Raw genomic sequence first — 12,189 nt, forward strand, 5'->3', positions numbered from 1 at the left:
GAAGGCCTTCGACCAGGACCCTATAGCGATCGGCGCATTCAACGCGATGGCCAAGGGGATCCTTGTGGTCACGTCGGCCGGAAACTATGGCCCCACACCGTACACTCTGTCCAACGATGCCCCCTGGATGCTCAGCGTCGGCGCAGGCTCCGTCGACCGCCACTTCGAGGCCAAGGTGGAGTACGATCATATAATTTTCGACGGCGAGACCCTTGTGCATAATACGGGTCTGGAGGGCGACTATGGTGTCGTGGACGGAAACTACTGCGGCAACGACCGCCAGTTAGGCGACATCGCCCACAAGATGATCGTCTGCAGGTTGGTCACGGACGGTTCCCAACGATCCATAATCAGGAGGGTCAGGGACTTGGGGGCAGGAGGCGTGATCCTCATCGACGACGTGAGGCACGGCTACACCACGATGCTCACCAAGTTCGACAGGTTCAACGTGATCATGGTCAGTGTTTTACATTTTGGCTTTTTTTTGCCACTAGCTGATTTTGCGAAGTCGATGAAATTTCATAGAACAAATTCAAATGTTTCCAACGGATTTCAAGTCTGGATATTAAAGTTATTTAGCAAAATTAAATGCAGCCTTAGTTTCTAATTGACTTTAGTTCATACGTTTCTTGCATTAGAATCTTACTTCCGTGTGTAGAAAATAAGTAAATCTGTAAATGTAGTACGGAGTAATAGCTTTGGGTATGTAGAGTAGTATGAAAACCATATCACTCTTGTGGTAGTGGATCTTTTTCTTTTCTTAGATATAGCTAGCTTAGCTTATACGCAAGTCAAAATAATTGTGTGACTAGCAACAAATGATGGAACATGATGGAACAAACTGTTCAAATTGTACATGATGGAACAAACTAATAAAATTTCTTAGATATAGCTAACTTGCTCATCTCAAAACAGTGTCCGCCTTGCTTGGTCTTTTAATGGAATGTGCAAGTGCTTTAGCCGTTATATTTTTTCCCCTGATCCAGTGAACAACTTTGTGGGCCGCGACCTCATCCAGAACTATGGAAACTCAACGGCGAGAGTATCCTTCAATGGTGCCATGATAAACATCACAAATTCACCTACGGTCGCCTACTTCTCCTCGAGAGGCCCGGGCCAATTGAGCAGGGGGCTTCTCAGGGACGGAGCTAGGAATGAAGTATAAAGGGAGCAAAACTAGCTAAAATCACACAAATAAGGAGCTGTTATGGTTTGAGTTCAAAGAAAAATCATGAGCGGGTGGGGGGGGGCAGCCCCCCTCGTCCCCCCTGTCCCCGTCCCTAGGGCTTCTGAAGCCGGACGTGCTCGCTCCCAGGCTCAACATCATGACTGCCTCTTCAAAACCAACAGCTGACGGTTTGTCTCGCAACTTCAGAGTCAAATCCGGCACGTCGATGGCAGCGCTGCACATCACGGGTGTGGTGGCGCTCCTCAAGACTGCTTACCCGGATTGGTCTCCAGCTGCTCTCAAGTCCGCCATCATGATGATGTCGGCCAATGGGGACAGCACCAGCGGACCCATCCTCGATGAGCAACACAATAACGCAGCGTACGTACTTCACCATGGGCGCGGGGCATGTAAACCCTTCTAACGCCATGGATCCTGGGCTGGTTTACGACATCAGCGCAAAGGACTACGCCGCCTACATCTGCGGCCAACAGGGGGAAGACGTACTCAAGACCATCACCGACGACCCGAGCTCGACCTGCGCGGCCGTAGGGAGCATCTCCGAAGCGTCGCTTAACCTTCCAACAATTGTTGTGCCACTCAAGGATACGTGGGTCACCGTGTCGCGCACACTGACCAACGTTGGCCCGGCAGAGACGTACCAAACCGTAAAGTTGACAAAGGAAAGCAGCGGTTGGAAACAAACCTTTGGCTTCTTCAAGCTCTTCAATCTTTTTCCTTGCCTCCTCCAAACGATCTGCTTGCTTAAGAGTCACACGGCGTTGAAGGGCGGTGTTCTTGTGCAGATCATAATGCAAGGCTTGTTGCTCCTGCAACAACAGTAAAATCAAGAAAGGATAAGTTCCGGTAACAATAAAAAACAAGTGTAGATCTTTTCGAAGTATCATTTCCGGAAACATTTCCGACATGACACTTGGGGGCTACTATGACACTTTACTTAAAATTCCTTAGGTTAGTTCACTTAAATTATCAAGGTGCAAATCAGTTTTGGTTTCCGCCTAGATACTTGAGGCTACTGGGAGAATGGTTTACCTTGGGTTTGCAGAGAAAATCGTCGAGAAACTCGCAGGTATTTATCTTGAATTGCTCAATCTCGGAAGATTGAGCATCAGATTTGCCCCATGCATTTTGCAGCATGGCATTCAGAAGATCATGCTCGAGATCCCATTTCTCCACCTCGGTAAGTTTGTTGAAAAACTTGATAGCATACGCCTTGGGTGTGGAATGGATGTCAGAAGGATCTCCGAAGACTGCCGGAAATATGATGGCATCATTAGCCAGAGCTTCAGCCTTATCTCGAAGTCACTTTCACCTCTTCGTTATCCGGGGCCTCCGCGGTAGCAGCCCGTTTCGTTCGGAGCAGCTTCCGTCTTCTTGCCTGTCGCTCGACGGGAATTACTTCCTTTTGAGCTTGTTCTCTGGCAGCAGGGCTGGAAGACGGTTGAGGTTGGGTCGGGGATTTCGGAGGAGCTGCGGTAGAGGTGATGGGTGGAATTATGGGGGTGTTGGGGCCGACGGACGGAGAATCTTCATGAAACTGGTGATCGGCTTCTGGTTTTTAACCTGTGAAGTGACGACCTTCTGGCTCCTGAACCAAGTAACGAAGAAATAAATAACAGTTCAGCTTACAAGTTTGAAGAGACAGTTCCGGAAACTTACTGGCTCCAGGAAGCGAGTGTTGGAGATATGCTCGAGAGGCAATAATAAAATAGTTATTGTTATATCTTAGTGTTCATGATAAATTTTTACACTTCATGCTATAATTCTATTAACCGCAAACATTAATACATGTGTGTTGTGTAAACAACTAGAGTCCCTAGTAAGCCTCTCATTTAACTAGCTTGTTGATTAATAAACGATCATGGTTTCCTGATCATGAACATAGGATGTTATTAATAACAAGATCATATCATTAGGTGAATGATGTGATGGACACACCCATAGTAAGCATAGCATGAGATCAAGTCATTTAGTTCAACTTGCTATGAGCTTTCGATACATAGTTACCTAGTCCTTCGACCATGAGATCATGTAAATCACTTACACCGAAAGGATGCTTTGATTACATCAAATGCCATTGCGTAAATGGGTGGTTATAAAGATGAGATTAAGTATTCGGAAAGTGTGAGTTGAGGCATATGGATCAAGAGTGGGATCAAGAGTTGAGGCATATATACTCTGGGCCCTCTCGGTGGAATGTCGTCAGATTAGCTTGCAAGCATGTGACTAGGTAACAAGAGATGACATACCACGGTACGAGTAAAGAGTACTTGTCGGTAACAAGGTTGAACTAGGTATGGAGATACCGATGATCGAACCTCGGACAAGCAAAGTATCGCGTGACAAAGGGAATCGGTATCATATGTAAATGGTTCTTTCGATCACGAAGTCATCGTTGAATATGTGGGAACTATTATGAATCTCCAGGTCCCGCTATTAGTTATTGATCGGAGAGGAGTCTCGATCATGTCCGCATAGTTCTCGAACCGTAGGGTGACACACTTAAGGTTTGATGTTGTTTTAAGTAGATATGGAATATGGAATGGATTTCGAATGTTGTTCGGAGTCTCGGATGGGATCCAGGACATCGCGAGGAGTTCCGGAATGGTCCGGAGAATAAGATTCATATATAGGAAGTCACTTTACAAGTTTGGAAATGATCCGGTGCATTTATGGAAGGCGCTAGAATGATCTAGAACCTTCCGGAAGAAATCACCATGGAAGGTGGAGTCCCGGATGGACTCCACCAACCCTTGTTGGCCAGCCAAAGGGGAAGGTGGAGTCCATGGTGGACTCCACCTCCATGGCCGGCCATAGGGGAAGGAAAGGGAGCAATCCCACTTCCCCTAGGTTTCACCCATATGGAAGTTTTTGAGTTGGACTCTTATTCGGATTTTGGGCAAACCCTTGGGGGTTCCACCTATATAATGAAGGGGGGGAGAGGGAGGGGGCTGGATACCACTTTGGCCGCACCACCAAAGGGCCCCAGGCCGGCGCCCAAGCATCTCCCCTCTCCCAAACCCTAGCCTCTCCCCTCCTTCTTCTCCCGCAGTGCTTAGGCGAAGCCCTGCCGGAGATCTCCACCACCACCGTCACCACGCCGTCGTGCTGGCGGGATTCCGAGGAGGATCTACTAGATCCGCTACCCGTTGGAACGGGGAGAAGGACGTTGTCATCAAGACCGTACGTGTGACCGAGTACGGAGGTGCTGCCCGACTGTGGCACCGTCAAGATCTTCTACACGCTTTTGAAAGCGGCAAGTGATCGACTACATCAACAACGAGATCTAATCTCGTAGGCTTTGGAATCTTCGAGGGTTAGTCTCATGATCTTCATCTCGTTGCTACCATCTACTAGATTAGATCTTGGCTTGTTATTCATTCTTGCGGTAGGAAATTTTTTGTTTTCTATGCTACGAATCCCATCAGCGAGGGCCGGGTTCCTCTTCCGGCGGTGGCGAGCATCTTGATGCGATCGCGTTCCGTACGCTTTGAATCGAGGCGCTACGGGCCGGAGGATGGAGCGGTTTTGGCCTTCTTGGCCGAACCCTCGGCGCTAATTCCGACGTTAGGCCTGGAGGATTTGCTGCGGGGACGTTTGGAGGGATGAGGAGCCCTTTTCTTTGTTGGCTCGTTTTCTTCTTCCACCTATTCCTCCTCTTCCTCCGGGGCCTCGGCCGTCTTCTCCGGGTCAACGGAAATTCGGAATATGACTCCGAAATCTTCCTCCGTCAAAGTATTGAGCTGGAGAGGAAACATCAAAAGATTAGATGTATGAATCTAAGAAGAGCAATGTCAAATAGCGAAGTGGCTCAGTTTAAAACATACCGGAGGGCAGGTGCTGTTGACGTAGATGTTCTTTGCGATATCCTAAACCACCTGGCCACGGGTGATCTTCAATAGCGTCCGGATCCTCTTGTTCAGAGAATACGAGGGCAAGTTGTCCTTGGTCGCTCGCAGCAAGTCTTCGATTCCGGAGTACTCGCAGATTAGACGTTTGTTGAACTTCAGCGGCTGGATCCGGCGGGTGAACCATCTCAAGAGGAGGTCCACTCCGGTCAGACCATCATGAACCAACTTGGAGATCCTCCGGGCCATCATGTCCAGCTCTAGATGCTGGGCAAGATTCAGAATGTAGCTCCAACTGGCGAGCTCTTCCGGAGGGTTGTTGGCGAAAGCGGGGAGTCCATCGTGACGACCCGGAACAGACTCATTCTTGATGTAAAACCATCCGGCATTCCAGTACCGGACGGACTCATGCGAGGAAAGGGGCGGAAACACCCTCTTTGGGCGGAGCACAAATGTCATGCTTTCGCAGTTGACCATCACCTTCTCCTTCGTCTCCTTCTTCACGCGGTAGAAGAATTGAAGGAGCCGGACATCTGGCCGGACTCCGTGATAACCTTCGCACAGTGTGATGAAGTTGGAGAGGAGGAGGTAGGAGTTGGGGCAGATGTTATGAGGTTGCAGCCCATAAGTGTTGAGCACCTCTAAGAAGAATTCTGATGACGGAAGCGAGAGGCCTCGCTCTATCCATGCCTTGGTGAGGACCCGCTCGTCAGCTGCCGGAGCTGGAGCTGTGGAGTAACCCGGAGCCACGAGTCCTTCCTTCTCGAAGGCCTTGAGCTCGGATTCCGTGACATCACAAGGCCACCATTGACCCATCTCTTCTTCTCGGTTCCGGGCTTTTGAAGCTTTCTTCATCTCCGCCTCTTGCGCGTTTGCTTCCATCTGAGCTTTCCCTTCTAGTTCTTCGCGCAGTTCTTCTACTGTCAGAATTCTTCCGGGAGGGTTAGTGGAAGATGCGGAGTAAGGTTGAGCTAAGCGAGTATCGGAAACGTTTGGTGGTAGAAATGCTAAGGGCTCGATGAAAACGGGCTCCGATGGATTGGGTTCCGGGCTGCTCGGAGAACTATCAATGTATTTTGGGGAGCTATCTGACATATTACCGGCTGCAAGTATAACAGTAAAGTTTAAGTGACTGGATCCTACTGCGCACTTTCTCTCCCAAGTCCGGCGAACATACCAGCAATGGCGTGGCGGTTCCCCGTTGTGCCGGCGAAGTTGGAGATCTTGTGCTTTGGTTGTTGGCGACCGGCGTGACCACGAATCGGCGGCGGAGCTCGAATCACGATCAAACGCGAGTAGCTTGGGTCGAGGCAGACTTTGCAGCAGCGGCGCTTGAAGCTTTTCGGGAAGAGAGCTCGCCGGCGAGAGATATAATGGGCAGCGCTGGCACGAGGAGGAAGACGAAGTGGTAGGAGAGGTGAAAGAATGGAAGTGACCGCTCGGTCGGGTTATTTATAGGCCCCGCGCGGAGATGCGTGTGCCGGATCTTAGACAGATGGTGGTGGTGGCTTATGGCCCACCGGGCGGCCCAGTTGCTGTTGATGGAGGAAGTCCAGCTTAGGAACATGAGCTGGATCCCAACCGACCTACGCAGGAGTCGGATCCATGAAGGCCCATGAAGGTGTCCAGATCCATGGCGACAAGTTAGATGTAGGTGGATCTTTGACGAACACAGCAATGTAATATTTCGTAGTTAGGCATCTTGTATTCCGGCTAGGACTCTCCGTAGAAACCCTAGATCCATGCGTCTATATAAATCGGATCCGGGAGCCCTAGAGGCAAGTACAACATGAAAGCGTCCAGATAATTCCACACAAACAGCAGTAGACCCTACCGTTGTGCAGCATGTCTCGAAACTGGGTAAATCTCGTACCACCGTCCTGAGAACTCTCCGCCCAATCTTCCCCCTTGGTGAGGATCCCTCCTGCGAAGTACCGTCGAATAGATAACAACAGTGTGCATGTTGCATGTTTGTTGCCACGCCACGTGCGGTTCGAAAAACACCTGATATGTCTGGTGCGAATCACAGCGCGCGGGGGAACGATCGGACGGAGCACACAGGGTGCGCTCGTTCTGGGATGAAGTTGTAGTGAAAGTTGCTTATACAACTGTTTTCTTTGAGATTCGAATATATTTTTAGTAAAATGACCCGCAGCAACGCACGGGGTACCATCTAGTTTTATAAGAATGTTGTAACAATGTTGTATATTGGCATGCATTCTACTACAATCACATGCTCTAAATTTCTAAATCAATTTCTATGATGAATAATCAAGCTTGTATTATAAACTTGATTTTCTCTCATGAACACATAGACATGATATGCAAGCCACATGCAAACCTTTTTAACAAAATTAAAATGCATAACTTTCAAATCAATATCACCTTCGTGTCTCATAAACTAGATTTCATATTAATATGTTTCGATGAGTGTTTGTGAAAAACAACTGTGTCAGGAATAACAAGTTTGTGGTTGAGACCTGCTTGACATTGCTTCATAAAAAATGTGAAAGGCTATTTATAATCCGAGCGATGGCAACTTCTCCGCTTTGTAAGAGACAATTATGCTTATACTACAATATTATCTATCAGCAGTACTACCATTACATGCTCTAAATTTCTAGAAGCACCTTCGTCTGTGATGAATGTAGCTTAGAAGAGAAAATCTCCTTTCATGAAATCTTTGAAATAATCTAATGACTATCACAAACTTTCTTTGCCGTGACCAAAGATTGGCCGAACAAATTTTAATTTGAACTATGGACACTCAGTTCTGCAAGTTAGTGTGCGATATCTTAACCTAAACATGACCATACAAAATTCCAGGGGCAAAAGTTTCTGATAGCTCGATTTCCAGGGGCAAACCGGTAAAATCGCACACACCTAAACCATGAGTGCCTTAACTGCAAACAGATGGGGAACAAAAACGAACTGAACAAGTGCAGCAACAAAATGCCGAAGATGCACACACAAGAAACAAGGAATCAACTGGTGACCCATCCGAAGAACAAACCAAAGATCACAAATACAAGATCAAACTAGCATTACTGCAGAATAACCACCAACCATCATTTTCCTCATCATCAGGTTCAAGAGTGCACCAAAATATCACCACCAAAACGGAACAGAGTCAGCTAAGCGAATGGTATGACCTACCCATCAACCGGAACCAGAACCTACTTACAACTTCACCATATCATAGCATAGTTTTTCAAACCAGACGTTTAACATCTGCTCCCAGGCACTAACGACGCCATGTTTCCTCTCCTTGCTGGTTACTCGCATCAGTTGTCACAGCGACGACCTTCACTCGAAGGCCCACTGGTTCTCCTTCCGGATCTCCTCCTCCTCCTCCTTGGTGAAGTCGTTCTTGATGTTGAAGGTCTTGCGGATCTCTTCTGGAGACTTGCCCTTGATCATGTCCGCGACAGTCTGGCAGGTCAGGTCCAGCAGCTCCTTGATGTCGAGGTAGTTCGCAGCCTGCAAAACAAAGTACGAGGAAGACGATCAGGTACCACCAGAGTTAGACAGATAATGCTACAGTATTGGCAGACAATTGGTATACAGATAAAAGCAAGAGAACAGACAATTGGTATACAGATAAAAGCAAGAGAACAGACAATTGGTATACAGATAAAAGCAAGAGCAACAGACGATTGGTAGACAGGTAAAAAAATGGAGCAATAGACTAGGCTGTTGCATCATCCACATGGTGAGGTAGCAGAAGTTCATACTTAAACAATTAGTAACAGTATAGCACATAGTCCAATAACAATAAACAAAGTACTATCTGAAGGTTGAGTGCACCAGTTGGTACCACAAACAAACAACTAGCAATACTATATTAGATTTCACAGACTTCTAAACAGATAATCCGGCTTTAGGTTTTTGCATCACAAAGAAGGATAATACAGTGCAGGGAATCATACACCAGCAAGATGGATAACCTGAAGCATCTATATATGCAACAATAAACCTACATGCTAGGAGCAGTGAAGCAAAACATAGTATATTATATGCAAAAGCAAAGACCAAACACCAGCAAGATGGATAACCTGAAGCATCTATATATGCAACAATAAACCTACATGCTAGGAGCAGTGAGGTAAGACATAGCATATTATGTGCAAAAGCAAAGACCAAACAAACTGTACATCTGCATGTAAAGGCAAAGTGTTGCAGGATAATATTATCACATTAAATACAATGTGAAAATGGGAGACAGATACTTCATACATATGAATAATGATATTATCAACATAAAAAAGCACAAAGGAACAAAGGAATCTCAGGTATCGGACTACCTCGTGGGAGACAGCTTGAATATAATAGACAAACGCAATTAGATGAGCTACACAGGCCATCACAAAACACCAACTAAACCTTATCTAACCAATGCAATGCAAGTCAGACAGTTCTAACAGACAAATCAAATAACAATACATGGCATGCCTAAACTTAGCACTGTGTCATTTTCAAGCAAATGACATAGATGGTAGTTACCCCAATTTAGATCAGGAAACATAATGAGACATTAAGGAAGCATAGTCACAAACACATTTCCATGTCCTGCTACGACATATATAATTAAAGAAGCACCCACCAAGCATCAATTTTAATCTCAGACAGATTCTATACAACGATTGAGTTCCAAGATGCAAATACTACATTGCAGAAGTTGGGAATGCACTTACACTAGGAATAGGAATGCCTTTACACTAGGAATTCACCATGACAAGGAACTGACAACATAAATATGCTCCTGTCTTTAAGTAAAAAAATAACTGACAGCTATATTCAACAAAATGGACAGACAGCACGAACAATAAGTCAAGGCACTCAATAGAATCATCATCAGTTCATCAGCAAATATTTCTTCCATTGTAGGAGAGTGCAATTATGCAGTGCAGATCATATAAGCACGTAATTATGACACGACTAACCCAGAACAAACAGGAAGAATGACCCCTTTCTAATAATAAGGAGAGTAACTCCAATTGTTTGCCAGGAACACCTGCAATAAATCTACAGTACTTAGGAGCTCCTAGTCGAACAACTCTCCACAAAACCGCACATCCAAACTCAAAACCGTGGTAGTTGTCCGCAAACGAACAACGAATCTGACAAATCGCCGTTCGAAACCACACGGCACAACAACAGGATCTACAACATCAAAACGCAAGCAGTGCACCCGGGACGACGACTACTCGAACTAGCAGCAGAAGGGAGGGGCCGGGGAAGGAAGGGAAAGTCTCACCAGGATGAGGTCGAAGAGGACGGGCTGGTCGACGTTGACGAAGTCCGCGTCGAACTTCTTGAGCCCGTCGACGGCGTCCTTTGAGGCCGGGTCGAGGTCGCCGTCGGGGCCGGCGGGGCCCTCCGCCGCGACGTGCTTCGTGCAGTACTCGATGACCTTGGCGAGGGTGCTGCCGGTGACGTTGAGGAGCGGGATGACGTTGCTGGCGCAGTCGTCCTCGATCATGTGCTTGATGGTCTGCGACCTCATGCCCACCGCCTCCTCCACCTGGAACAGCTGCTTGTCGGAGCTCTGCAGCGTCAGCATCTTCTTCTCCGCCGCCGCCGCCGCCGCCGCGTCCGCCATCGCTCCGGCCGCCGGGTGTGGGAGGTGGGAACCCTAGGAGGAGGCGATAAACCCTAGCAGATTGGTTTGGAGCGCCGCGGCGGTGTTGTGTTGTGGCGAGGGGAGAGAGAGGGGGCGCTTTTATTTCGGGATCGTAGAGGAGAAGCGTCTAGAACCGGGGTCGGTTCGGATTCTGGGTTGGGTTATTTGGGCCTGGAGGGTGCAGTGGGCTATTTGGGCCGCAGCCTTTTGGGGTTCCTTCGTGAGGAAGACACCCCCATTAATATTTTTCTCATTAAAAAAAAAAGAGGTGTAGCACTACAACTCACCGAGATTTCAGGGGATATCGGCTGAGTTTGAATTGCTAAAAATGGATTTCGAGTAACTGTGACAATGGATTTCAAATATTTAAACGATGCCTCCAAGAACTTGTTTCTGTTGTACAAGTATTCTGTTTTTCAATTGGAAACTGTCGTGTCGGGTCATGGCTTGTGTATAAATTTAGTTCGAATTGTGTGCACCGACCAGAAGAAAGCTTTGCAGAATGAAAATATGAAATTTATGTGTAAAGGACAAATATACGACGAGGCCAGGTCAAAAGAAATCTGACCCACCCGCTCCGCTCCCATGCGGCTGAGCCGAGTCACACCAGGGCACCTCAGATCCGGCGAGCGTCCGGCCTTCCCGTCTCCCGCGCCCTCTCCACCACCGGTGGGCGTTGTCGGGCAAAGCCCTGGCGGTGCGCCCTTCGGTGCATAGGATCTAGGCGCTGATGACCCACAAGTATAGGGGATCGCAACAGTCTTCGCGGGAAGTAAAACCCAATTTATTGATTCGACACAAGGGGAGACAAAGAATACTTGAAAGCCTTAACAGCGGAGTTGTCAATTCAGCCGCACTGAAACAAGTACTTGCTCGCAAGAGTTTATCAGTAGTAACAGTTTTATAGCAGTAGCGATAGGCGAAATAACAAGCAACAGAGTAACAAAGACAAGAAGAGTGATTATAGTAAATGACTAGATTAAAATACTCGTAGGCACGGTGGACGGATAACGGGCGTTGCATGGATGAGAGAAACTCATGTAACAATCAAGCAGGGCATTTGCGAGATAATAAAACGGTATCCAAGTACTAATCAATCAATAGGCATGTGTTCCATATATAGTCGTACGTGCTCGCAATGAGAAACTTGCACAACATCTTTTGTCCTACCAGACCTAGGTGGCAGCCGGGCCTCTAGGGAAACTATCTGGATATTAAGGTACTCCTTTTAATAGAGTATCGGAGCAAAGCATTAACACTCCGTGAACACATGTGATCCTCACATCACTACCATTCCCTCCGGTTGTCCCGATTTCGTCACTTCGGGGCCATTGGTTCCTGGACAACGACATGTGTATACAACTTGCAGGTAAGATCATAAACAACGAATATCTTCATGAATCAATAACATGTTCGGATCCGAGATCATGGCACTCGGGCCCTAGTGACAAGCATTAAGCATAACAAGTTGCAACAATATCATAAAAGTAACATCTACTGGATACTAGGCACTATGCCCTAACAATCTT

General features: G+C 47.2%; 1 protein-coding gene across 1 annotated transcript; it reads right to left on the reverse strand.

Annotated features, from left to right (window-relative positions):
- Positions 1-8,101: 8,101 nt before the first annotated feature.
- LOC124657479 (SKP1-like protein 1) lies at positions 8,102-10,639 on the reverse strand. The gene is made up of 2 exons (XM_047196025.1): positions 10,295-10,639; positions 8,102-8,517 (listed from the first exon to the last, which is right to left on the reverse strand). The coding sequence occupies exons 1-2, from the start codon at positions 10,637-10,639 to the stop codon at positions 8,344-8,346; spliced, it is 519 nt and encodes a 172-aa protein (XP_047051981.1). The 3' UTR covers positions 8,102-8,343.
- Positions 10,640-12,189: the final 1,550 nt, after the last annotated feature.

Source organism: Lolium rigidum, chromosome 5 (genome assembly GCF_022539505.1).
Source record: "Lolium rigidum isolate FL_2022 chromosome 5, APGP_CSIRO_Lrig_0.1, whole genome shotgun sequence".
NCBI classification, from domain to species: domain Eukaryota; kingdom Viridiplantae; phylum Streptophyta; class Magnoliopsida; order Poales; family Poaceae; genus Lolium; species Lolium rigidum.